At 37.9% G+C, this 25,896-nt stretch overlaps 6 protein-coding genes across 15 annotated transcripts in view; 4 read left to right on the top strand and 2 right to left on the bottom strand.

Moving 5' to 3' along the window:
- Positions 1-5,395, top strand: part of LOC111796871 — a 6,762-nt gene extending 1,367 nt beyond the window's left edge. For 4 of the 9 annotated variants that reach the window (XM_023679659.1, XM_023679663.1, XM_023679664.1 and 1 more), the window contains 6 exons: positions 213-353; positions 447-812; positions 878-1,123; positions 1,871-1,963; positions 2,194-2,394; positions 3,053-3,585. In XM_023679659.1, the coding sequence (XP_023535427.1) occupies positions 213-353; positions 447-812; positions 878-1,123; positions 1,871-1,963; positions 2,194-2,394; positions 3,053-3,268 (1,263 nt within the window). In that variant the 3' untranslated portion in view covers positions 3,269-3,585. The other 5 variants (XR_002815436.1, XR_002815437.1, XM_023679661.1 and 2 more) reach the window with 5 other exon arrangements.
- Positions 5,154-9,661, top strand: LOC111796872. The gene is made up of 7 exons (XM_023679666.1): positions 5,154-5,502; positions 5,785-5,925; positions 6,025-6,393; positions 6,713-6,958; positions 7,634-7,726; positions 7,903-8,103; positions 9,268-9,661. The coding sequence occupies exons 1-7, from the start codon at positions 5,179-5,181 to the stop codon at positions 9,478-9,480; spliced, it is 1,587 nt and encodes a 528-aa protein (XP_023535434.1). The 5' UTR covers positions 5,154-5,178; the 3' UTR covers positions 9,481-9,661.
- A 184-nt stretch (positions 9,662-9,845) lies between these two features.
- LOC111796874 (taxadiene 5-alpha hydroxylase-like) lies at positions 9,846-13,610 on the bottom strand. Its single transcript, XM_023679667.1, has 4 exons — positions 13,036-13,610; positions 11,665-12,109; positions 10,523-10,710; positions 9,846-10,310 (listed from the first exon to the last, which is right to left on the bottom strand). Exons 1-4 carry the CDS (start codon positions 13,531-13,533, stop codon positions 10,008-10,010), a joined length of 1,434 nt encoding a protein of 477 aa, XP_023535435.1. The 5' UTR covers positions 13,534-13,610; the 3' UTR covers positions 9,846-10,007.
- A 1,939-nt stretch (positions 13,611-15,549) lies between these two features.
- Positions 15,550-17,714, top strand: LOC111796875 (CRS2-associated factor 2, mitochondrial). Its single transcript, XM_023679668.1, has 5 exons — positions 15,550-16,108; positions 16,363-16,490; positions 16,570-16,795; positions 17,008-17,135; positions 17,219-17,714. Exons 1-5 carry the CDS (start codon positions 15,613-15,615, stop codon positions 17,309-17,311), a joined length of 1,071 nt encoding a protein of 356 aa, XP_023535436.1. The 5' UTR covers positions 15,550-15,612; the 3' UTR covers positions 17,312-17,714.
- A 599-nt stretch (positions 17,715-18,313) lies between these two features.
- Positions 18,314-21,223, bottom strand: LOC111797296 (purple acid phosphatase 18-like). Its single transcript, XM_023680275.1, has 5 exons — positions 20,999-21,223; positions 19,777-20,445; positions 19,004-19,192; positions 18,831-18,919; positions 18,314-18,690 (listed from the first exon to the last, which is right to left on the bottom strand). The coding sequence occupies exons 1-5, from the start codon at positions 21,134-21,136 to the stop codon at positions 18,483-18,485; spliced, it is 1,293 nt and encodes a 430-aa protein (XP_023536043.1). The 5' UTR covers positions 21,137-21,223; the 3' UTR covers positions 18,314-18,482.
- A 1,967-nt stretch (positions 21,224-23,190) lies between these two features.
- LOC111797060 lies at positions 23,191-24,526 on the top strand. Of its 2 annotated transcripts, XM_023679943.1 has the most exons (2): positions 23,191-24,026; positions 24,116-24,206. In XM_023679943.1, exons 1-2 carry the CDS (start codon positions 23,314-23,316, stop codon positions 24,141-24,143), a joined length of 741 nt encoding a protein of 246 aa, XP_023535711.1. In that variant the 5' UTR covers positions 23,191-23,313; the 3' UTR covers positions 24,144-24,206. The 2 variants fall into 2 exon arrangements, with proteins under 2 accessions (XP_023535711.1, XP_023535710.1); XM_023679942.1 differs by having other exon boundaries at positions 23,192-24,526.
- Positions 24,527-25,896: the final 1,370 nt, after the last annotated feature.

The raw sequence follows: 25,896 nt of genomic DNA on the forward strand, positions 1-25,896 counted from the left end.
GCATTTCTTAATCGAACGAGGATTGTGCACTTTTGAGATGTGTCATGTTTAAGGTTTCTCTTCACGTAAACAACCGCCTCTCGGAAAATAGTAAAGAATTAGCTTTATTAGGATTGTTTTGATATCATGCTTTTACAGTACAGATGGGAAAGAACATGATTGCCAGTTGCAAGTTTGATGTATCTTCAACGATTAATATATGTCCTTTGCAGGCTAGCAATGCACATAGTTGGACGTGTATGGATCTTTATATCTTTGCAACGCCGTATCGTGTGACGTGGGACTACTATTTCTTTTCCAGAGAACATACTCTTGAGTTTACAGAATGGGAAGGGAAACAAGAATTTGAATACGTATGTTGTTAGCATGATGCTTGTAACAAGATGATTTTTTTTACTACTTAGCAACTTGTTTTCAAATTTGGTTGTATGTTCTTCTGAGATCAGGTTAAAGAGGCAGGGGTTTCAATTTTCCTCTTGCAAGCTGGGGTATTGAGAACCCTTCAAGCATTGTTCGACGTCCTCCCTTTGTTTGCAAATTCAGACTGGGGCGAGCAATCTAATATTAAGTTTCTCGAGAATCACATGGGTACTACCTTTAAGGAACGTCGTCCCCCATGGACTACAAGTGTTAATGTTGATGATATTCACTCTGGAGATTTCTTAGCATTATCCAAATTTCGTGGTCCGTGGGGTGCTTTTGAGACTCTACAGAAGTGGGTTACTGGATCATTTGCTGGTCATTCTGCTGTTTGCTTAAGGGATTCTGAAGGAAACTTGTGGGTTGCTGAATCTGGGCGTGGAACTGGAGTGGTATGTGTGCCTTTTGTTCTTCTTGCAGGAGGATTATGTTATTTATGCTTTTGTTCTTCTTGCAGGAGGATGATATTATTGATGTTTTACCATGGGATGAGTGGTGGAACTACGAACTCAACAACGATTCATCCAATCCCCACATTGCATTTCTTCCTTTGCATCCTGATTTGAGGGCGAAGTTGAATGAGACTGCTGCGTGGGAGTACGTAAGGAGCATGGTTGGGAAACCATATGGTTATCATAATTTGATATTTAGCTGGATCGACACCAACCATGGAAACTATCCACCTCCCTTGGATGCCCATCTGGTATAACTATCTACTTATTTACTGTTTTCCCCATCTCGAGGTTCGGAGCTGTTAACGATGCATCATTCCCCTGTATACTGTGCCTTATCATTGTAGCATTAAGACTAACCTTTCGCATATGGTAAATGCATGATTCTAGCTCTCCTTTTATTGGAATGCCTTATGTTGGGAGAACACAGGGTAAAGGTCTTAGGCCTGGAGGGGTCCCTAAGCGTAAATCGAGGAATTGGCAAAGAAAGCCCTCAAATCTAAATGAATGAGATAACTCTGTGTATTATAAAACGATTTGCGTAAAGCACTCCGGGTAAAGGCCATAAACTATATATTTTAGTGATGTTCCAACCTTCTTTCATTAGTTCTGAAATGAAACCATCAGGCTGGTTGATTTGAGGTTGCCCATAGAAGAAATAGCTGCAAAAATTTCCCCTTCTTCGAGTTTATTGGAATGCTTATTTGATCTTTCCATTAGTCTATTAAATGATGTGCCTAATAGACTTGACTTGACTTGACATGTTATAGTGGCAGTTCTAGATTCAAGTGGTTCTATTTATTCTATCAACAGGTGCAAAAAGGGGTTGTGAAAATTGTAATTGAAAACCTATATGGTATTAAATATGTACTTGTCTCAATGATGTTTATATATTTAACTTTGTTCTCAGTAATCTGTATGGAACTTGCCATGGTAGCTCCTAAAGAGTTTTATCATTTTACTCTTTGAGTTTGATTGCTGGCACTATTTTATTACAGGTTGCTTCTGCTATGACAATATGGACACAAGTGAGGCCAACCCTTGCGGCAAACTTGTGGAATGAAGCTTTAAACATACGACTTGGAACAAAGGTAGTTATAGTGCTTATCTAGTTAAAGTAAAGAAAGCTTTCTAAGAAATTGATGATTTTGGAGTTGAATATTTGAATTAGCTATCTTTCTTCATAGTTATCGTTATCTAAAAATGATCCAAAGGTTTCACAGAGAACTTTTGTATGCTGTATTCATAATTGGAGTTTCTTTTTTATCCATTTTTCCTTCCCAATGTTCTTTTGTTTAGCCGTTTTCTTTTTCCTTTGCAGGGCCTTGACCTTCCTGAGATTCTGGTTGAGGTTGAAAAGCAAGGGTCATCTTTTGGCGAACTACTGGCTATTCCCGAACAGGATGACTGGATCTATGCTGATGGGAAATCAGCATCGTGTGTCGCTTTTATCCTTGAAATGTACAAGGCGGCCGGGCTTTTTGGTCCACTTTCTAGCTCAATACAAGTCACAGAGTTCACAGTAAGTTCGCTGAGAATGTTCTGCTATATGTTTACAATGTTAAAAAAACGGGCCAATTTGTGTCATTCCTATTATTTTGTGCTGTTTTTGGACAACAGACATTGAAGAAACTAAAAGTTGATGGCGGAGGGATATTTTTATTTCTCAACAACCATCATTATAGCCAATATAGCTTAGAATCATGTCGTTCGACCTCGAACCTTAAGGTTTATTCCGAGAAGGGAAGGGAGGGAATTTAGTCCCATGCGATGAGTAAGAGGTTCAGTTTTAGATAGTTTTCTATGTCTGAAATTTTTACAGGAAGTTAGAAGGGGAGTTGTGACTTCCTTAGTCGGTTATCATATGTATTTCATTTCTATGGGAGAGAAATAGTAAATAAAAAGATACCTATCATGTTCTTTGGAGTAGGACTAACCATTATTTTGTTTAACTTGTCCATAATGTTTGATTAAATTATATATTTAGTCCTTGATCTTATATATTTGTGTCTAAAAGATTTCGAAACTTTGAATTTTGTGTCTTAACAATCTTTTGACATATTGACATCTTTTAAAAATGAATGATTTTTATGCAATCAGATTGTAACATTTTATAATGAATGATTTTGATCTTCTTGCTGTGTTTTGGGTCTTGAATATACTATCCATATAAAATGCAGATAAAAGATGCATACACGCTCAACTTTTATGAAAACAATTCAAGCCGCCTTCCAAAGTGGTGTAATGGTGGGGACGATGTCAAGCTTCCATATTGTCAGATTCTTGGAAAGTATCGAATGGATTTACCGGGATATAATAGCATCGATTCCTATCAACATATGAATGAAAGGTGCCCTTCTCTTCCAACCGAGTACTACCGTCCAAAGAATTGCTAGAAATGTCTTATGTCTTGATGATTTCAGTTGTTACAGTATTGATTTTCTTGTAGCCTTCTGAGTTTTTGCATATCTGAAGCAATATGTTGGAATGTGTAGCACATAATGTTGCTTCAGTTCTGTTCCAATTTGTCATTCCTAAAGAAAATTCAAATAAGGTATAGATCTCTCCTTCTTTCTCTCTTAAACAGGAAATAGGTTACATTAACTTTTTTCTGTACCTATTGAAAATCAAGCGTACCTATAAAGTTGTAGTTGATGTTTGATAAATTTCAGTGAAGTCAGCTGTTCATATTTATTGAGCTTCTGTTTGATCAGGCCCTGCATATGCCACTTATGGAATATAGTTTTTTCGCATTGACAATGAGCACCCTTAGTATCAACTTATTTGTGCATTTTAGATTTTGAATTTGGTATTTGATGGCATGGATTCACAATGAGCCAGAGAGTTACGAACTCTTAACGATTGTTGGTTTGGACTTGCCTTTAGTTTGATTCGAGCTTCATCGTAGTCATGGATAGATCACCGGGCCCATAAGCATCAAGAATTTTTCTGTGAAGACTCTGACTGTTGGCTTCCTTGCTAAATTGCTAATGTATATGAGAGACCTACATTCTTCATCCATCCTTCCACACACTCCTTCGGATATTCAGGCTTGAAGAGTGGTACAAGAGCATTCCTCACAGCCTAAAAGGTGCAAGTTGGTGTCAAACCATGAGGACACAAGCGTGTCGGGGCCGAGTGGTTTACCCTGCTCAATTCTAACAGACTAGCTTCAGGCATTTTAATATTGACTGAAGATGAACTTGATAGGAACCTGCCCATTAATGAATGCTATAAGTTTGCCAAAGAGAGCCAGTTTTTAAAATTTAACCCAGTTTTCTGATTCTCTTCTGGAGCCATTTTTTGCTATCAGGTCGATCAGCTCATGGCATGAAGAAAGGCAAGGCGGTGGCCTATAAAGGGTGTCCAAATGCTGAACCAGAGGAGGATTTCTGAATGATACCTTAGACAGGGAGAGGAAAACGATGACAGTGAGGTAACCACATAAACCACTTCATTGTTTAGCACATCCCTTGAATTCAAGGTACTTAATTACTACTTTTTTAACCCAAATTCTAGCTTATAGTTTATATTTTACAAGAGTTTTAACGTTTTTTTAGAACTTCTACTTAGGTACTATTGTGAAAAATGGCTTACAGTCTCCTAATCGAGAGAGAACAAAGCGTTTTAAGAGATATGTTAGTTATCCTAGGGATCGTGTAAAGAACATAGAATTTGCAAACTTTTCTACAGAATCTGGAGATTTTGCTGAGTATGTTTCCGTAGCTGAGTGGTATGTTATCGACTTGTTCTATTGTATCTGTGTCCCGTATTCGTATTCGTTTTTGTGTTCCTTAGTCAAAGATATTCTTCCTTGGTGTTGTTTCTGCAATGGTGCATTCTATGCAAGTGTCAGATAGAAGCTTTCTGTCAATTATGTTGTTTCTGCAATGTGCATAGTCTCTTTAGGCTCGGTGGATAAATTCATTTGAGTTAAGTTTGACTTAGCTAGAACAGATGACACATTGCTCTAAACACTAATCAAATCAAAACCAACTCCACTATCTACCGCTATGAAAAATCGAGTTCATATCACTCAAAAACTCTTCGATCATCTCCTTCATAAACAAACATTTCTAAGTCTTCTCAAGCATCATAATATCCAATATAATCATTTAATGGCCATCAAAATGGAGGACACATGGCTTCTAAACACTAATTAAACAAAACCCAATTCCCACTAATCCTACCACTATGAATTGAAGCAATCAAAATAAAGCAATGTTGAAAATTCATAATCATAACCCAATCTCTAAGATGCCTATAAAAAGATGCATATTCCTCCCATTTCTCTAACATAACATCCATGGCTTCTTCTTCTTGTTTGATTCCCAGAACTGTAATTCTTCTTGTTTCCACTGTGGGTTTTCTTCTTCCATTGCAACTGCAGGCCCTGAAATCGCCGTTTTCTCCTCGCGACGTGCTTCCATTACTACCAAGAAAGGTGTCATGGCGGATTCTGAGCTCTTTCGAAAACCCCGCCAATCTTCTTCCGGCATACGTCGGAGCTGTCTCCTCTCCTGAGAAATCTGTTCAGTGGCAAGGGGCTTGTTTCTATCAGAACACCGCATGGCTGGAGTTCCATAACAAGTCTGGCTCTGGATATGGCGGCGGTACGCTTCATATAAAGGTATATTAATAGTTAGTTATTAAGGGAGTTTTTGAGAATTTAAAGCTCTAACCTTTTTGAGTAGAAAAAAATATAATAAGCTAAGTTATGCATAAGTTAACGGTTGTATAATTTTGGACCCGACACTTTTGAGAAACATATAACGTAAAACAATTACATTGAAGCATCATGATGAGTGTTCTTGAAGCTATGATTTTTAATCTCGATCTAAAAACTACAACGCACCGGAGATGCATCTGGGTGTTACACTTACCCGATATATATATATATATATATATGCAGGTTAGCAATGCACATAGTCTAACATGTACGGATGTTTATATCTTTGCAACTCCATACCGCTGGACTTGGGATGGCTATTTTCTGTCTAGAGAACATACTCTCGAGTTCAATCAATGGGAAGGAAAGGAAGAATTTGAATATGTAAGAACTGTTTGATAATTATTTAGATCTCATTTGATAATTATTATATCATAATTCTGGTTCTTTATGAATTGGGTGTATGATCTGTTCTGAAATCAGGTTAAAAGGGAAGGGGTTTCAATTTTCCTGATGCAAGCTGGAGTGTTGAAAAGCCTTGAAGCACTGTACAGTGTCCTCCCTTTGTTTGCAAACTCTGAGTGGGGCGAGCAATCCAATATTAAATTTCTTGAGAATGAAATGAGTACCACCTTCATGGAACGCCCTCCTCCATGGAGTACCAGCGTCAATGTTGATGATATCAACTCTGGAGACTTCTTAGCACTGTCCAAAATTCGTGGCCCATGGGGTGGCTTTGAGACTCTAGAGAAGTGGGTTACTGGTTCATTTGCTGGCCATTCTGCTGTTTGCTTAAGGGATTCTGAAGGAAACTTATGGGTTGCTGAATCTGGGCGTGGCAATGGTGGAATGGTATGTTTTTCACTAATCCTTAATTTGCTTCACATCCATGCGAGTGCGTGGGATCCGCACTCCAATCCCCGTGCTTAAAAAGTTGACGTACTCGATCTTAATAGTGCTACTTGACTGCTAGTTGAACTGCAACAGATATTTTTTTCGCATCATGCCACGAGAGTTCTACTTAACATCACGTGATTGAGCCCGACTACAAAATGGTCGTAGCTCAGCTAGCAATCAAATATTACTCGTTCTTTTCAATTCATTATAATATTATCTATGTGGCTAAACCTAATTAAAAGGTTAAATACACATGGTTTAATTATTGTTGCAGGAGGGTGATATTATTGATATTTTAGCATGGGATGAATGGTGGGACTATGAACTCAACAAAGATCCATCCAATCCCCACATTGCATTGCTTCCTTTGCATCCTGATTTGAGGGCCAAGTTTAATGAAACTGCTGCATGGGAGTATGCAAGGAGCATGGTTAAGAAACCCTATGGCTATCATAACTTGATTTTCAGCTGGATTGACACCACCCACGGAAATTATCCTTCTCCCTTGGATGCCCATATGGTAAAAATACAAACATATATACTTAGTTTACTAACGTTTCCCGCCCCTCAGGTTAAAAAAACATTTTTAGTCCCGTAACTTTTATAACTATTTAGTCCTTGTACTTTCAAATTTTGTAACAGCTTAATCTCCACCATGCAAAATTTCATAACATTTTAGTAATATTTTTCATGGTAGGATATTATAGATGTTCCGGGACTAAAATATTATTTTCATGAAGGTTCAGTGTGAGATCCTACATCGGTTGGAGAAGGGAACGAAGCATTCCTTACAAGAGTGTGGAAACCTCTCCCTAGCATACGCGTTTTAAACCCGTGAGGCTGACAGCGATACGTAACGGGCCAAAGTAGACCATATCTGCTAGCGGGGGGCGTGAGCTATTACAAATAGTATCAGAGCCAGACACCGGACAATGTGTCCGCAAGGACGCTGGGTCCCAAGGGGGGTGAATTGTGAGATCCCACATCGGTTGGAGAGGGGAACAAAGCATTCCTTAAGAGTGTGGAAACTTCTCCTTAGCACACGCATTTTAAAACCATGAGGTTGATGACGATACGTAACGAGCCAAAGCGGACAATATCTGTTAACAATGGAATTGGGATGTGCTGTTACATTCTAACCGGGACCAAAAGTAAATCTTTTGAATTTGATTGTTGGCACTATTTGAAACTACAGGTTGCTTCTGCTATGACTATATGGAATCAAATGCAGCCGACCCTGGCAACAAAGTTGTGGAATGAAGCTCTAAACATACGACTTGGAACAAAGGTAGTTTTCATCAATGATTGGAATATCCACAAAATTGAAATCCCGATAGTGATATTGACATTAATATTTTTTAACCCTTAGTTTTTTTTTTGGTACTTAAAAAGTAATTTCGAACATGTCCTCGATCCAAACAGCTTTGAATTTCGGGACGGTCATTATGTTGGTTTATGTGGCAGGGGCTTGAGCTTCCTGAGATTCTAGTTGAAGTGGAAAAGCGAGGATCATCTTTTGGGGAACTATTGGCTATTCCTGAACAGGATGATTGGATCTATGAAGACGGGAAATCAGCATCATGTGTTGCTTTTGTCCTTCAAATTTACAAGGCAGCTGGCCTTTTTGGTCCGCTTGCTACCTCAATTCAAGCCACAGAGTTCACTGTAAGTTCCCTCACAATCTTCTGCTCTATATGTTTACATTCTTAAGAACTTGGCCAATTTGTGTCATTCCTATTATTTTGTGCTGTTTGTGGGTAAAAGACAATGAAGAAACTAGCCTGCATTTTTCTAGGTTAAATATCTGATGTTCGAGTAAGTGAATGGTACATGAATGAACTAAAACTACGTCAGAATGAGCGATCTTTAGGATATGGTGGTTAAGAAAAACTTAGAAGAGTTGAAAGTTACTACCTATACCAACAAGGTGCATCTTCTTTTTTCAGGTGACTTAATTATAGAAACTCAAAAGTTAAGCATGTTTAGCTAGGAGCAATTCTATGTTGAGGTTCGAGGAATTTTCCTAAAAAACATGTGAGTGAGAAAAAAAAAACATGATAAAATGTCTCGTGTTGGTTTATGAGGATAGTAGTCTTCACTCTGAAGCGACAAGTATGTAACGTGGTTATGTCATAGGAGAGGCAGGAGAATGTTGGGGCCATCAAGTGTTGAATTTGGATTCCAAATCTTATTCCGAATCCTGGGTATGATGCATTACAAAATAGGTCTAGTATTTCTACTAGACACTAAATTGATAGTTTAGCGATCTATTCGACACTAAGAGACTTTTGGATACAAAAAGAAAGTTTCGGATTTATCAAAAACTTTTAAATTTAAATGACCTACACCCGCTAATAGATATTGTCTGCTTTGGCCCATTACGTATCGCCTTCAGCCTCACGATTTTAAAACGCGTCTACTAGGGAGAGCTTTCCACATCTTTATAAATAATATTTCGTTCTCCTCTCCAATCGATGTGGGATCTCACAATCCATCCCCTTCGAGGCCCAACATCCTTGCTGACACTCATTCTCCGCTCCAATCAATCTGAGATCTCACAATCCATCCCCTTCGAGGCTCAGCATCCTCGCTGGCACTCGTTCCCCTCTCCAATCGACGTGGGATCTCACCCAAAATTTAAAGTTCATAAACTAATGACCTGTTTGGTATACCTACTCTTTGTATAATTCTTCCATTCTTCTCGAGTCAAAGTTCTCGGTTAATGACCTATTTGAGATATTCTTCCAGCAGTTGTTTCTCGGGTTTTTTTTTGTAGATCGAGTTACTAAAATGGATGATTTTGATCTTTCTTGATATGCTTTGATGCAGATAAAAGATGCATACAATCTCAACTTTTATGAAAACAATTCAAGCCGGCTTCCAAAATGGTGCAACGGTGGGGACAATGTGAGGCTTCCATATTGTCAAATTCTTGGAAGGTATAGAATGGATTTGCCTGGATATAATACCATCCAACCCTATCAACATATGAACGAAAGGTGCCCTTCTCTTCCAACTTACTTCCATCCAAACAACTGCTAGAAACCCTCTTCAAGGTTTCTTTCGTGTCGTGCGGGTTGGCTCTTGAATACTTGACGATAATAAGTAGTATAAGTAGTCTTGCCTTTAGTTTAAAGTTTGATGGGATACTCACTAATAACAGACGTGCCTAGAAATAAGACGTCTTACAATAAAGTAATAAGAAGTTCATCGTTTCGTTTAAGATTTGGTGGGATATCCATACATAACATATATATATATATTATGTGTTGAAAATATTTTTACATTAAGCAGGGGACGGGACAGGACAGGGCGGGGAATTGGACAAAGATGGGAACAAGGAATATAATCCCTAGTGCGAACTCCCTTAGTACAACATATACGTATGTGTTTAGATTTTCACATCGACGGTAACAAAGAACACATAAAAATGAGCTCAAAACTTATACAACATTACAGACAACTGAAAACATAACGATCTACATAAAAGACAAGATTAAACATAGAAAGAAAGTATAGAATATTACATTACAAGTCACCCACGACTAGTCGATTCGTGCTAAGTTTGTTCATAATTTGGGGTAAAGTTGAATGGGTAACCCTTTGTTGGGCATCAAGCTTGGATCTCTGGTCAAGAAGTCTTGTGAAGAGAGCTTCCAAGTGAACTGAGTGATTATGTAATGAATTGTGACAAGAGTTTCAAGCTTTGCAAACTCATAGCCAGGGCAAATTCTGGGTCCTCCACCAAAGGCGATGAAAGATAAGGGTGGTGGAATGGACGTTTGGTTCTGATCAAATCTACTTGGTTCAAACTTTTGTGGGTCTCTGAATATTTTCTCGTCCAAATGGGTCATTGATGCCGCCCAAAATATCTGAATTTAGTGAATGGTAGTTCATCAATGTCGAGTTTAGAAGGACAAATGAAAAGAAAAGGGAAATAGGTTTGAGTTAATACTCGTCGACTTATGAGTTTAGTACCTGAACTTTAAAAGAATATTGTAAAAACCGTAAAAGACTTGTGAGTTTAGGACCTGAACTTTAAAAGTATATTGTAGAAACCGTAAAGAAGGTGAAGTTTGCTTACTTGCCATCCTTTTGGAATAGTGTATCCACCTAATTGAATGTCTTTGAGAGCCATTCTAAACCCTCCAAAGACAGGTGGGAAAAGTCTCAAAGTCTCCAATGCTACTCTCCATGTGTACTTCATCTTGGAAACATCTTCCCAAGTGAGGGCCTCCCCACATTCTTTGCTTCTAAGTATGTCTTCATGTTCTAAAACCATAAATAGTGTAGATTTGGTTATTATTCGACTCGGGTCGATGAATTTGACTAACTGATAATGAACAACAATCAAAAGAAGAGTATACTTATAGTTGTAGTTTCGAATATGGCTTGAAATCTCATCATAATGACTGAATAACTTATCGAACTAGGATTAGAATGATCCATTGAAGTTATCTAATCATTGAAAAACCTTTTTTGAAAGTCAACATTCTAAAACTATTAAGGTGTTTAAAATTGATATTAAAACGTCTGAAGTCCAAAGAGAAAGTCCAAATAAGACAATATCTGCTAGCAGTGAGGCTAGGGCTGTTACAAATGGGATTAGAGCCAGACACTAGGCGGTGTGCCAACAAGGACGTTGGCCCCCAATAGAGGTGGATTATGAGATCGCACATTAGTTGGAGAGGGGAGCGAAGTATTCCTTATAAGAATGTGAAAATCTTTCCCTATTAGACGTGTTTTAAAACCTCGAGGGGAAGCCTAAAAGGAAAAGCCCAAAGAGGGCAATATCTGTTAATGGTGGGCTATGGCTGTTACAATGGTATCAGAGCTCGACATCGAGCAGTGTGCCAGTGAGGACGCTGGGCCCCTAAAGGGGGTCGATTGTGAGATCCCACATTGGTTGGAGGAGAAAACGGAACATTCTTTATAAAGGTGTGGAAACCTCTCACTGGTTTTAAAACCTTAAGGGTAAGCCCAGAAGAGAAAACCCAAAGATGACAATATTTGCTAGCGGTGGACTAGCAGAGGGGGCCCACAAGCACCCGGCTCACCCCTTCCACTTACTTAAAACCCTAATAACTCAACCAATCTTGTAACACAAACCCCAAACCCCAATTCTACTAAGATCGAATCTCGTTTTTTTCAAAATCGTCAATGATCTCAACTAAACGACACCCCATATATAAGAAATAAGAAAGAACTAAAAATTTACATACATACCTTGAAGAACAGCTGCATAAACAGTTGGGTTTGTAGCCATAACCCTAAGCATAAGAGTAATCAAAATGGATGTTGTATCATGTCCAGCAATCAATAGAAGGATGATATTGTGCACAATTTCCTCCTCACTCAAAGCTTGTTCTTTGTCTTTGTTCTTGATGCTAAGCAAACAAGTAATCAGGTTCTTATCCTCTTCCTTTTCTTCTTCTTCTTCCATTTTTTGTGCCTTGTCCTTCAAAAGCTGCTTCAATATCTGTTGAACTTTTGCACTTGCTTTGAGGCTATGGCTGTACCTTGTGAATGGCAGGTTGATTGGAACAGACCAAATCCCATCCACCATTGTTTTGAAGCATTCTATTATGCTCTTTCTTGTTGGCCCTTCTTCAATCCCAAACAGGAGAGAGCATATGATGTCAAAGGTTAGTGTTTTCATCAATGGCGCTACCTGCGTTTTTGTAACATTGTTAAGACGTTAAAACGATGATTTAGGTCTCGTTTGATAACCATTTTGTTCTTTGTTCTTTGTTTTTTGAAGTTTTAAGGTTATAAACACTATTTCCACATCTGAATTTTTCGCTTGTTATCTACTTTTTACGGGTTTTTAAAACTAAAAAGGAAGTTTTAGTAACTTGTTTTTCATAAACTTGTTTATTGTGAGATCTCACGTTGATTGGGGAGGAGAATGAAGTATTGTTTATAAGGGTGTGATAACCATTTTGTCCTTTGTTCTTCGTTTTTTTTCAGTTTTAAGGATATAGACACTATTTCCACCTCTGAATTTTTCGTTTGTTATCTACTTTTTTACGGGTTTTTAAAACTAAAAAAGAAGTTTTAGTAACTTGTTTTTCATAAACTTATTTATTGTGAGATCTGACCGTGGTTAGGGAAGAGAATGAAGCATTCTTTATAAGGGTGTGGAAACTCTCCCTGGTAGACTGTTTTAAAAACCCGGAGGAAAAGCCCAAACAGAAAAACCCAAGAGGACAATATCTACTAGGGGTGAGCTTGGATTTTTAGAAATGGTATTAGAGCCAGACACTGGGTGATGTGCCAGCAAGGACGCTGACCCCGAAGGGTGGATTGAGGGGTCCCACATCAATTGGAGAATGAAACGAGTGTTAGCGAGTATGCTTGCCCCGAAGGGGGGTGGATTGTGAGATCTCACATCAATGGGAGAAGGAAATGAGTGTCAGCGAGGATGCTGGGCCCCGACATTTTAGCCCCTAAAGTGTGAAATAATCTCATTTTTGGTCCACGAAATTGCCACAATGTCGGGTTTGAAAATTCAGACTCAAACACAGCCTAAGTCATACCCGAACAATTTATATAATTTTTTTTTTTAAAAAAAAACTTAATATTTAGAGAACTCACAATGACTTCCTTGTTGCCATGCCAATGCAAGTTCAAATGCTTCCTAACCTCTCCATCCATCTTCCCCACAAACCCTTTCAAGCTCTGAGGCCTCAAGAACCAAACCAATGCCCCTCTAACCCTCTTATGATCCTCACCACTCAACTCCGTCAAATTCCTCTCTCCCAAGATCCTCCTCAACGACTCCGTCTGCCGGTTCGACACCGCCTCCTCCTCGCCCAAAAACACCACCGCCTTGTTCGCCGCCACCCCATGTACAAACACCGTCGGTTTCCCGAAAAGGGTCATCTTCGAAATTGGCCCATACTTAGCCACTCTCTGCTGCAGCCATTGCTCGGCCGAGTTTGCTCGCATGGCTCGAAGAAGACTCAGGCTTTGGCCTATATACGGGACCCCCAGCCGCCCCGGAGGAAGATTTTTGGCGGCGGCGGAGAAGAAGGTGGTTCTAAGCCTGAGATAGAGGAAGATGGTGATGAGAAGGAGGATTATGGCGATCATTGTTGGTTGGTTGGTTGGTTTTGGTTTTTTTTGAAGTGAGAGCCTATCTCATTGCTATTTATTTGTGAATATTATATTATATTATATTTTAGGTATAAAATATTATTGAATTTATTAATAATGATAAACTATAAATTATTTATTTTAATATAGAAATTTTTTCGTGAAAAACCCGATCTTGGGACTTTCCACCCTGATTCCTGCAATGAAAAGGATCACGAGAATGAGGGTTCGAAATATGAAACAGGGACTCTCCGTCCCTGTCTCGATCACTGTTCTGTCTGATAGATATATCTTGTTTACGAGTAAACATTAATAAAATTTGATGAATTTTTAAACAGAAAAAGTATCGTTTACTCTGTGAGTTTTAGCCAAATCATTACTCGAACGAAACAAAACTAAAAAACAAAAGGCATCAACTTAGTAATATTCCAAATTGATCCATGGGAATCAAATTGTGTCCTTTTCTTGGCTGCAGGCAAACACTAAGTTTATATGTTGTTGGTATGTTGCTATTATAATATATATATATATATATATATATATAATTAGGGTTCTAATATGGTAGACATATGGAAAGAGGAGATTTAATAAGAATTTAAAATATTTGTGGGAAATATTACAAAAATTAATAATAAGATAGTGACCATTTTATCATTTAAATATGATTTTTGTTAAAAATATTTAGCAATTTCATTTTAATCTTAAAAAAAAAAACTATAAATTTTTATTTTAGTCCTTCAATTTTCATGAAATTTTAAGTTTAGTCCCGTGTTCAACTCTGCATACCTGCATTTGCCCTAATTTTCGACCCGTATTTATATATTTTGTATTTATTAAGGTCTTGTTTAATAATCGTTTAAATTTTTTATTTTTAAAAATTAATCTTATAAATACGACTCTCATCCATAATTTATTTATTTGGTTACTTAAAAAAAAAAAAAAATCTTTTCAGTTCTTCATCATTGGACAAATGTTTGAAGACAGAGACAAAGAAGAACAAACAAAAATAGCAACAGAATCCAAATATTTCTTAGAAAACTTTGATTCCAAGAAAGAACACATGTAAAAGGACGGACTCATCAAGCAACGTCGTTCGTCCCACAGAGCTCGACCAAGAACACCAAGAACACGATATATTTGAAATAAGAACTCTACAACTTTAACCTCATCGGGTTTTTTTTGTTCAGTAATGATCTTTCCGTTTATATATCCAACTTTGTAAAGTTAGCAATAATAGCAATCTTTTGTGTATCATAACATTGTTCGAGTTTCAAGTGTAATCCAGTGCGTTCTTCTTCTTGAAAGTTGCAAGGCTCAAATATTCGGCCAGAATTAGAACCAATCTAGTACCCACATTACCAGCTAGCGATGTTGTGTGTCACAGTCATGTTTGTCCGTGTTGCAAAAATCTTGCCTTGTCTGGATAGTTTTTATGATGTATAATTTCCTTCTTGTATTTTCGGAGTTACGTCGTTCTGGCAGAATCATGTCTATGTTTGGTAGACATGAAATATCCCAGAATGTACTACAGGAGACACAACTAGCCGTCAACTCTTCCCTCTCAGATTTTGTATGACCGTTCGGCTAAATCAAGTCTAGATCTGCTAGACTTGAATCAAATGTAATATAAGGAATGTGACTAGTTGTTAAATTCTCCCTGCCCGAAAAGTTATATGCTATTTAAGCCGTTGTGTAGTCTTTTTGCCTGTAGTCATCTAATTCTCGTTTCAATCTTTCTTTCAACCTTACTCTCAAAAACCTTTCGGCCCCGTTTTCTAAAACCTTCTTCTGAACACGGGGTCAGAGGCTTGAGCATACATTGACCGGTCATAAGCAACCCGATACTAAATTGGCTTGACTCACTTAGAGTTACGAGTGAGTGCTGGTGGGAAGTTAGAGGTCAAAATTGATTGTCCACAAGTATTTGCTATTTACCATAGTACCCCTAACTTGTCTTTGAAAATGACGTGGTTACCCTCGCCTCGTACCGCTAAAACGGCGTGGTATGAAGTTCCCTTCTTCTCTGCCTCGCTGCATGACTGTAAGTTCCAGTATACCCTCGTTGAGCCGCCGAAGATGGCGATTCATTTCCGAACCCGAATCAGATTTCCAGATCACTCAAACCAAAAATCCAGTGGCTATTTCCTCTTGATTTGCCGATTTTTCTCCAAATCTCTCTCTGAAACCCCTTACGATCCGCCATTTTCTCCTGTTTCGAAGCTCCAAAAGGCGAAGAAGAAGAAAATCCAAGATGGAAATTCGAATTCAATCAAAAACTCCACTCTCCCTCTCCATTCCGATCTTCCTTTCGATTTCTTCTACTCCTACTCCGAGACCAATCCCTCGGTTAATCCGATAGGTTATCGAGAATCTCCCAAATTCTCGCCGTTCGGACCTGGCCGACTTGACCGGAAATGGACTGGAACATCGGCCCCTTCAGAGGTGGAAGTGAAAATCAATGAAGTGTTAGAGGAAAGAAAACGGATTCTAGGAGATCCATTATCGGAGGAGGAAGTTGCAGAGCTTGTGGAGCAGTATCGACATAACAATTGTTCTCGGCAAATCAATCTTGGTAAATATTACAATAGTTTTACAACCATTCTGAAATGCTAGATTGATTCTTTCATGCTATGAGAACTTGAATTCATGTTAATGGAGGAAATTGGCTGGTCGCTGTACGTTCGAATCCTTTCTACTAATATATTTGTAGTTCTTATGCACATTCTACAGTTTTGTTCTTGTTTTTCATGATCATGATCTGTTGCTCAGATACTTTTTTAGATCAGGTAAGAAGGAATAAAGGGTTTTTGAATTTGACTTAACTAGGAAAAGGGGGAGTTACCCATAACATGTTGGATGACATACACAACCATTGGAGAAGGGGTGAAGCTGTGAGGATCAAATGCTTGGGAGTGCCAACTCTTGATATGAACAATATATGTTTCCATCTTGAGGTTTGAATCTCAATGTGTTCAATTTAAAGATGAACTTGCATAAGGAAATTACCTGATGTGAGCTATAGTTTCTCTGTAGGACAAGTCTGGTGGGAAGATTATATATCGACATATCAATATCCTTCTGTTATACCGTGGTCGAAACTACGATCCCGAGAATCGACCAACTATACCTCTTATGTTGTGGAAACCTTATGCACCAATATATCCAAAGCTTGTGAAGAATGTGGCTGATGGCTTGTCATTTGAGGAAACAAAGGAAATGAGAGGCAGGGGATTGAATTCTCCTCCTCTTATGAAACTTAGTGAGTAATCGTCGTTTCAATGCACTATTCTTTCTATCATTATAGATCAATCGGTGTCCGTGTCTGGCTCTGATACCATTTACTTATGCTCAAGTTGACTACAAATCTTTATTTTCTTTACGAGATTTGTTTGTTTTTGAGATATGGCTAGTAAGATTGCATTTTGTAGTTTTATTAGGTCGAAACTTCACCCATGAATGTGTTTTCTGCAGCGAGGAATGGTGTATATGTTAACGTCGTGGAGAGAGTTAGAGAAGCTTTCGGGTTCGAGGAGGTCGTTCGACTGGATTGCACTCATGTTGGAAGCAGTGACTGCAAACGGATAGGCCTTAAATTAAGGGTAAAGCTCTTCTCATCCTGTTAATTCTAAGTCAATGTTGATTGGATACTTTCCATGCTAAGTTTCCCCTTCCTACAATCTAGGATTTGGTACCTTGTGTACCCATTTTGTTCAAGGACGAGCAGATTATACTGTGGAGAGGGAAGAGAGATCCCGAAGAGGGCGTGAACTCGTAGATGGTGGATGTTGGACGTCGGGGACGTGCGTGTGGAACACGCGATCTCTGTTACCAATGATGGTATAGATGATGAGAGGATGGACTTTCTTCAAGGATGAGAAAATGATACTGTGTACTCGTTTTGTTCGGGATGAGCCGATTATACAGTGGAGAGGTAAGGGAGGACGTGAAGAGAGCACGAACCGGAAGAAGGTCGATGCTAACTGAATAGAGAGAAGAAATGTAGCTTTGAATGAGTTTTGGGAATTTGTTGATTTTCATTTCTCAAACCTTGTGTTGTAATGTTGAAGTTGAGCATCTCGACTAACCTTCGCATGCAAGTTTATGCCCGTTGTAGATCTTAGACTCGAACATCTTTGATTAATATCATTGTAACAGCTCAAGCCCATCATTAGCAGATATTGTTCGCTTTGGTCTGTTATGTATTGTCATCGTCCTCACTGTTTTAAAACACGTCTGATAGAGAAAGGTTTTCATACCTTTATAACAAATGTTTCGTTTCTCTCTTCAACCAATGTGGAATCTCACAATCTATTCCCTTGGAGACTAGTGTCTTCGTTGGCACATCGCTTGGTGTCTAGTTCTGATACTATTTGTAACCGCTCAAATCTACCGCTAGAAGATATTGTCCATCTTAGCTTGTTACATATTGCTATCCGCCTCACGGTTTTAAAACGCGTTGATAGTGAAAGGTTTCCACGACCTTATAAAGAATGTTTTATCTCCCTCTCCAACCGATGTGGGATCTCACAATCTACTCCCTTTAGGGACCCAACGTCCTCATTGACATACCGCTCGGTGTCTAGTTTTGATACTATTTGTAACAATCCAAGCCTACCACTAGCAGACATTGTCCGCTTTGACCCGTTACGTATCGCTGTCAACTTCACTGTTTTAAAACGCATCAGGAGAGGTTCCCAAACCTTCATGAATATTTCGTTCCTCTCTCCAATCAACGTGGGATCTTATAACCTGACATCAAATCTTGGGATAGCTTGAATAGAGAGAGCGATAACGACAATTGATTTGCTACAATCAATTTATATACCTTACATATAACGAGTTCTAGTCAAATTACAGATGTAGTAGATGCAGATAAATGAGAATGGTGGAACTAGAAACTGATGTAAGATGAATTATATGTTCATATCAACTATTTACATTAGGTTTCACCTGAAATTCTTCAGTTGATGGTTCTTCTCAGCAACACAACCAGAACCTATCAATGAGGTTATCCATGCTTGATCAGACTTTACTGGTTCATCATCATCATTTCTATGCCAACTCCAAAACGCATGAGTTGAGTTCACTATCTTGAGTTCCCCGTGACCGAAACTAGCTTCCCGAAAAATTGACCATTCAGGCTGTGAGTTGTACCTAAACGAAACGAAATATCAATCAGCTTTCAACGTTTTCATCCGTTAATGTTCGTACTTATGGAATGAAATAGCTATATTTCGATAATTATGGTTATTGAACTTTCATAAAAAGTTCACTTCAATATAGTTATCCCATACTTGTGAGCTAAACCTTCTCGGTTTCCTCCGTCGCCAATAGTTATATGCACAGCACCACAAGGATCAGATTTTCCAGCATTCACACGTTTCTGCCAAAGAGTGAAAATGAATCAACGGATACTCGAGGCGAACAAGGAATAAGGAGATATGCAAAAAGAACAAAAATTATATACCGAGCGTTCATAAGCATGGACATGGCCAGCAATGACTATGTCTGCCCCAGCTGCATATAACAACGGCTCTATGGCAGCCATCATACCTGCACCTTCACCTTGATGAGCTTTATTACTATTGTACCATGGCACATGGAATAACACTACTAGCCAGGGTGTTCTTTCCCTGTCCACCTTTGCAAGATCAGCCTATTGAACAAGAAAATTTCTCATATAAGAAATCTATTCAAGAGATTCATGGTACTGGAAGGAGTCGAGAGAAGATGTTGAATTGAATGGTCAAATCCAACGAACTGGTTGGGTTAGACATTTAGACTTTGACTAGGATCGCACAACAACGCACACACTCAATCTAGATAAACACTAAGAACATCGAAGAGAAAATGCAAAGAGGACTATTTGCTAAAGGTTATATTGATGACTTCATGTATGTATAACAAGAGAGAATAGAATACAGAGAATGCATTCTCAAAACGCTGCCTAATAGGGTATATATATGATTCATTTTACTATACATAACTGTACCAGATATAATTATCTACTATATATAACTATCTACCATAGATATAGTTTTTTACGGTACATATGTACTATTTAGTACTATTTACTTTATATGTCATTTACGATATATAACTTTACTAATCTATAACTATAACCATTGACTAAGCTGTAAATAATCTGTCGGCTCCATAACCTATTCATATCGTCTTAGAAAAGTGTCCTAAACTTCTCAACAAGCATCCTTCTGTAAATAAAATTAAAAGCTCACGAACCTTCAACCATGCATATTGATATGAGGATTCATCATAATCAGTATACGATCCAAGCATAATCACATGAGTTCCGGCAACTTCAAAAGAATAATAGAGATTTGAACTTGATCCACTCTCCTCAAATGGCATCTTCCATCTTGCATTATAGGAGTCAAATGGAGCCTTGAATAGAAATATGTCCTCCTTTTCATGGTTCCCTTCAGTTACCATCCATGGCCTCGCACTTGCAAGCGGCTCCACAAGCTCACCAAATGTGTCCCACCGATGCTGCAAGTAATCGGCGTAGGATAGGTCGCCTGGAAGCAGATGAACATCATATTTGCACAGATCAATGTGCTCTAATGTTGATTTAGTCCATCCACTTTGACCCAGGTCCCCAGCCACTGAGAAAGTAATTGGCAACTGGGAAGGAGGTGTCTTCAGCTGGAACTCAGAACCTTCCCCTCCACATCGGTAATAATAAACCGTCCCAGCCTTTAGAGGCCCGATTACTGTATGATGTATCTTCCCAGACTTATACAAAATATAACTATATGAGGTGCTCTCTCCATGAGAAACAGAAGTATATTCTCCAGGTGATGTGCCATATTCAACATAAGAGGGAGCAGAGTGATCGTTAGTAATCCATGTGACTCTCATATGCTCGTCTCCTGCTAGGGAGATATGCACCTAAAAGGAATTAATGAAATACATCAAACAAAAACAACTCAAACTCCTAAAACTTTCCTTCATTCATGGACTTTGAAAATTAGCACAAAATTCAACAAGTGATTATCAATGTTAATTGGTTAAGAAATGATACTACAGGGATTTGTACCATGCTAACGATCTTAGCCATTTGTTCTTACTCCATCATAATCATTTGTTCTTGTTCTTAACCAATCTAGGCTGATGTTCATGATCAAAACCCTAAGATTACCAAATTCAGAAGGTGAAAAAAAAAATAGTTACTATTCTTAGCCAAGAAAGTCCACCAAATTTCTTCACAAACAAACATACAGATGATACTAGTAAATACCAAGATTTAACAGGTCGGAAATTGACGAACAGTTGACAAGAATTACTGTACAACGAAAACTCGATTTATAAGCGCGATTCACCTAGAAGAATCGAGCTACTGCAAAATCAAACATGGATTCACAACGAATCTTCAAAAATCCAACACAACAACGACTCAATCTCGTTTGCACAAACAAAACCAAAGAAGAAGTGGAAACGAAACCTGCTGTGGCTGAGAAGATGATTTAAAACTCCATGGAAAATGCAGAGTTTCGCGTGGTTGAGGACGAACATAATCAGCTCTGAAAGTGGAGATGATTGAAACGAAGAGCAAGAGCATAAGAATCACCTTCCCTTCCATTTTCACTCGAGTTCATTCGATTGCTTCCTGCAATTTGTAAGAACACAGAAGAAATCGCCCTAGAAAATTGTTTGTTTGTGTGAAAAGAAGAACAATTTATCCAATTCTTCTTCCATTTCCACTTTAGTTCATACTTGACAGTGACAGAATTTACAGAATTTCATAATTTATAATATTATATTATTAAATCATTTTAAATAAATGCTAAATTCAATCTCTTTATTAAAAATTATAAAAAATCAATTAATTAAAATTTATAAATTCAACTGAATCAAAAAAAAAAAAAATTAATTTTTTTTTACCTTATTTTAATTTTTCTAATTAAAAAAATAATGTAAAAATACCAAAAACTCAATAATTTCAACCATAAAAATTGAATTATTTAAAAAAATAGAGTAAATAATTTTATTTATTTATTTTGTAGGAAATTGGGTTTTCCACGTTAATTTTTTTTTTCTATCTTTATATATTTCTAAAGAAAATATTATGTTTAATGAATAATTTTTAATTTTTAATATAATTTCAAATTTAATAATATTTTATAAATAAAAATATAATATAACGTTGAAACTAATTTCTATTAAATAAATAAAATAAATATTATTTATTTATTTATTTATTTATTTTTATTTATATATAAAATAAAATAAATATAATCTCGTCACTAATTCATAGAAAAATCTATATTCGTCGTTTAAACAAAAATTTCAACCTCATTAACGGGTTTTCGTAGGTTTGTTCGATCTCTAAATAATAACGTTTAAAAGTTTAGGATAAATCTATTTATTTATTTTTTTTTTTTTCGATGATCCTAACTTATAAAACTATTATCGATCATGGTGGGAAATGACCTAAACTCCAATAAATACCTAATTATTTCAAGTTGGAGTAAGAAAGAAGGGACGTAGATTCCTCCTAACTTTCCATTTTTTAATATTTTTTTCTAACACGAAATCTCTCCCGGACATAATTCGAGTTATATATGTTAGACGAACACGACTCTCCACAATAGTACGATATTGTACACTTTGAGCCTACGCTCTCGTGGCTTTACTCTGGGTTTCCCAAAAAAGGCCTCATACCAATGGAGTTTCATCTCTCGTGGCTTTACTCTGGGTTTCCCAAAAAAGGCCTCATACCAATGGAGTTTCATCATTCCCTAAATTAGCCGAGGTGGGACTTTCATCATCCAACACCTCCCCTTAATCGAGGCTCGACTCCTTTTCTTTTGGAGTTCTTTGTTCGATATTTGAGAATTTACCAATCTATTAGCACGACTAAGTTTAGGGCATGACTCTGATACTATGTTAGACGAACACGACTCTCCACAATGGTATGATATTGTCCACTTTGAGCATAAACCCTCATGGCTTTACTTTGGGTTTCCCCGAAAGACCTCATATTAATGGAGATAGTATTACTCACTTATAAACTCATGATCATTCCCTAAATTAGCTGATGTGGGACCTTCATCATCCAACAATATATAATAAATTTAAAAAACTCTCGATCTAGTTAAAAGGATAAGAGTACGGATAGTCTTGTCCCAAGTTTTCAAGTCACTTGATCGAGTTAAAAATAAAAATATTTCAAATATTAAATTCGAATGAAATGAAATGCAAGTTTTCAAATTTACTGGCAGGTCGGGTTATTGACGTTGGATGATGAAAGTCCCACATCGGCTAATTTAGGGAATGATCGTGGGTTTATAATCAAAGAATGCTCCCTCCATTGGTACGAGGCCTTTTGGTAAAGTACAAAGCAAAACCATGAGAGCTTACACTCAAACTGGACCACCACCACTAGCAGATATTGTCCTCTGGATCGTTACAAATGGTATTAGAGTCAGACACCGAACGATGTGCCAGTAAGGACGCTGGGTCCCAAAGGGGGCGATGTGCAGGAGAACAAACGGATCTGGGTCGTTACAATACCATTGTCGAGAGTCGTGTTGTCTAACAATTGGAACGGGGATTGTTGTTTTAAAGTAATTAAATGATTAAAAAAAAATTGAAAAAGGGAATATTGCAATGAAACTAATATGAGCCAATCATTATTACACGTAGGAAAACTTATCTACTCAATCAAACGACGTCGTAAAGTACGTACACTTTTCTAGTTCTACAAATGGCGTTGTCGGGAAATTCGCCGGTGACGATAGAGCGCCGCCGAGAACGATGCTTCATTTTCGATTTCGGATCCGGTTCGGAAACTCTAAAAACCCGCTAAATCGCATTCCTCCAATTCATCTTCAATTCAAGCTTCTTCAAACCCTAGCTATGGCGGATGTTCCTCCCAGTACCGGAAGACTCGTTTGTCCATCCTGTTCGAAACCGGCTCGTATCTGTCTCTGTTCGCGGCTCCAAAACCCTAGTCTCGAGAACTCAGTCGGAGTAATCATTCTTCAACACAGTTTAGAGAAAAAGCATCCGCTAAATTCTTCTAGAATCGCAAAATTAGGTCTCAAGAATGTCGCGATCGCTACCGTTTCCGACGTTAATTTCGAGGCTCGATTCACTATTCGGTTGCCTGAACTAAATTCTGATGAAGAATTTAGCTTCGGAAATGGTCAAAATGCTGCTCAAAAGCCTCAAATTCAAGTACAGAATCGGGATGAATCTCTAGTTGATAAACCTACTTGCACAAAATCTGACGAAGGAGCTGCGATTACCGCTACGATTGGGAAATATGGCGTCGTTAACTCATTCGATCACATCTGGATGCATCAACCGAGTTTGCAGGATCTTAAAATCGATGAGGTTTTCGCATCTCCAGAAATTAGGGCATCAATGGCGAAAGGATTCATCGTGAAGAAACTGCAGAAGCGGCAGGTGGATGAAAGCAAGGAGCTAGAGGAATATGCTGAGTTCGAAATCGAGGTTCCTCCCAAGTCAGTACTACTTTTTCCCTCTGATAATGCTTTTACAGTAAATGATGATGATGTTCATGGTAGTGATTTTCATGTCAATAATTTGATAGTTTTAGATGGAACATGGGCAAAAGCTAAGAGAATGTACAATGAAAATCCTTGGTTGAGGCTTTTGCCTCATATGAAGTTGGATTTAGAGAAGATGAGCTTGTATAGTGAAGTTAGACGTCAGCCTAAGACTGGTTTTTTGTCCACCATTGAAAGCATTGTCTATGCCTTGAAAGTAATAGGTGATCACCCTGAGGGGCTGGATGATTTGTTGGATGTTTTTGAATCCATGATAGGAGATCAAAGGAGATGTAAAGATGAGAGGTTGAGAATCACTACTCAAATTTAAGATTTCCTCCGAATCAAAATGGGCAACACTGGGTTTGGTTCTCGATGAATATGTATTGACCGACGAGACGTCGAGAAGTGAGTAGTAGGCTTCTATTGCTATGCAATGATAGACAGGATTTGTAGACCTTTGATTCACATTTGTCAAAGAGGTGAGATGTGAGATCCCACATCGATTGGAGTGAGGAACGAGTGTCAGCGAGGATGTTGGGCCCTGAAGGGAGGTGGATTGTAAGATCCCACGTTGATTAGAGAGGAGAATGAGTGCCAGTGAGGATGCTGGACCCTGAAAGGGATGGATTGTGAGGTCCCAACTAGGAACGAAACATTGTTTAGAAGGGTGTAGAAATTTTTTCCTAGCAGACGCGTTTTAAAAACCTTAAGGGGAAGCTCAGAAAGGAAAGTCCAAAGAAGACAATATCTACGAGCGATGGGTTTGTGCCGTTACATGAGATAAATGCAAACATAACTAGATGATTCCTTACAAGAAGAAGAAGTTGAAAGATCACAAACCTTCAGCCATCTCTATATTTGTCTTGAGTACTCATCTCAATGATGATCCAAGCACAATTTTACATGAGTTCTTGCTCCACCAACTTCAATAGAATAATAGAGATTTGAACTCAATCCACTCCCTTCAAACATCATCTTTTCATCTCAAGTCATAGGAACCAAATGGAGGCCAAAATCCCATTCACGACACTGCACTCGGCCGGATACTCTCGTTCAAATATCTATGGACTCGCAGTTTGCTTACCAAACCCACCACTAGCATATATTGTCCTTTTTGGGTTTTTCCATTCAGGTTTCCACTCAAGAATCTTAAAATGCGTTTGCTATGGAGAGATTTCCATACCCTTATAAAGAATGTTTTGTTCTTATCCTCAACCGACGTGGGATCTCACAAATTAAGTCTCTGGTTCGTATCTCTCATCAAAAGGATCTCGAAAAGTGGCTTTACAAGCCCTCGATATGTTTCTCACCTTGCAGCTAGAAATGAGCTTCTGAAAGGTTCACCTGATGTTGATCTGGGTCCATTCAGAGCAACTAGGAAGGAGGAGGAGGTGACTTTTGCCTTCATTTTCTTGAGATTCTGTTTGCTTCATTTCTGCAATGTCTTGCAAATGCTGGAAGCTTTGTGTTTTTTGTTTTTGTTTTTTATTTTCTTAGTTACATCTCTAAACTACGTAATTCTTTGTCACTTAGCAAGTATTTATAAACATTTTTTAAAAAACATTTAGAGTCAAAGATCAAATTTTATATACGAGTTCCAAACATGTTCTCTATCCACGTTCTCTCATCTCAACGGATTCAAACTTTCATTCTAAAATGATAATCTTCATGAACAGGATCAAACCTTATTCCGAACTATTTACCATTATTTCTCTTTCTTATGCGAAAGCAAGTCCCAATTATCATTCTTGGAGGACTAAATTTAAAATTAAATGAAACTATGATTCAAAGTATAGATACTAAAATAATATTTTGATGTATA

This window comes from Cucurbita pepo, chromosome LG06 (genome assembly GCF_002806865.2).
Source record: "Cucurbita pepo subsp. pepo cultivar mu-cu-16 chromosome LG06, ASM280686v2, whole genome shotgun sequence".
In the NCBI taxonomy this organism is placed as follows: Eukaryota; Viridiplantae; Streptophyta; class Magnoliopsida; order Cucurbitales; family Cucurbitaceae; genus Cucurbita; species Cucurbita pepo.

Excerpts from the sequence above, each read along its gene's own strand:
- LOC111796872 (XM_023679666.1), top strand. The coding sequence starts at position 5,179 with ATGGCTTCTTCTTCTTGTTTGATTCCCAGAACTGTAATTCTTCTTGTT. Across the intron at positions 5,926-6,024 it reads GAAAGGAAGAATTTGAATAT|GTTAAAAGGGAAGGGGTTTC; the intron begins GTAAGAACTGTT and ends TTCTGAAATCAG. Across the intron at positions 7,727-7,902 it reads ACATACGACTTGGAACAAAG|GGGCTTGAGCTTCCTGAGAT; the intron begins GTAGTTTTCATC and ends TTTATGTGGCAG.
- LOC111796875 (XM_023679668.1), top strand. The coding sequence starts at position 15,613 with ATGGCGATTCATTTCCGAACCCGAATCAGATTTCCAGATCACTCAAAC. Across the intron at positions 16,796-17,007 it reads TCCTCCTCTTATGAAACTTA|CGAGGAATGGTGTATATGTT; the intron begins GTGAGTAATCGT and ends TGTTTTCTGCAG. Across the intron at positions 17,136-17,218 it reads GGATAGGCCTTAAATTAAGG|GATTTGGTACCTTGTGTACC; the intron begins GTAAAGCTCTTC and ends CCTACAATCTAG.
- LOC111797060 (XM_023679942.1), top strand. The coding sequence starts at position 23,314 with ATGCTTCATTTTCGATTTCGGATCCGGTTCGGAAACTCTAAAAACCCG.
- LOC111797296 (XM_023680275.1), bottom strand. The coding sequence starts at position 21,136 with ATGGAAGGGAAGGTGATTCTTATGCTCTTGCTCTTCGTTTCAATCATC. Across the intron at positions 20,446-20,998 it reads CATCTTCTCAGCCACAGCAG|GTGCATATCTCCCTAGCAGG; the intron begins GTTTCGTTTCCA and ends AATTCCTTTTAG. Across the intron at positions 18,691-18,830 it reads CGAGAAGGTTTAGCTCACAA|GTACAACTCACAGCCTGAAT; the intron begins GTATGGGATAAC and ends CGTTTCGTTTAG.
- LOC111796874 (XM_023679667.1), bottom strand. The coding sequence starts at position 13,533 with ATGATCGCCATAATCCTCCTTCTCATCACCATCTTCCTCTATCTCAGG. Across the intron at positions 12,110-13,035 it reads ATGGCAACAAGGAAGTCATT|GTAGCGCCATTGATGAAAAC; the intron begins GTGAGTTCTCTA and ends ACAAAAACGCAG. Across the intron at positions 10,711-11,664 it reads TTATGCAGCTGTTCTTCAAG|AACATGAAGACATACTTAGA; the intron begins GTATGTATGTAA and ends TTATGGTTTTAG.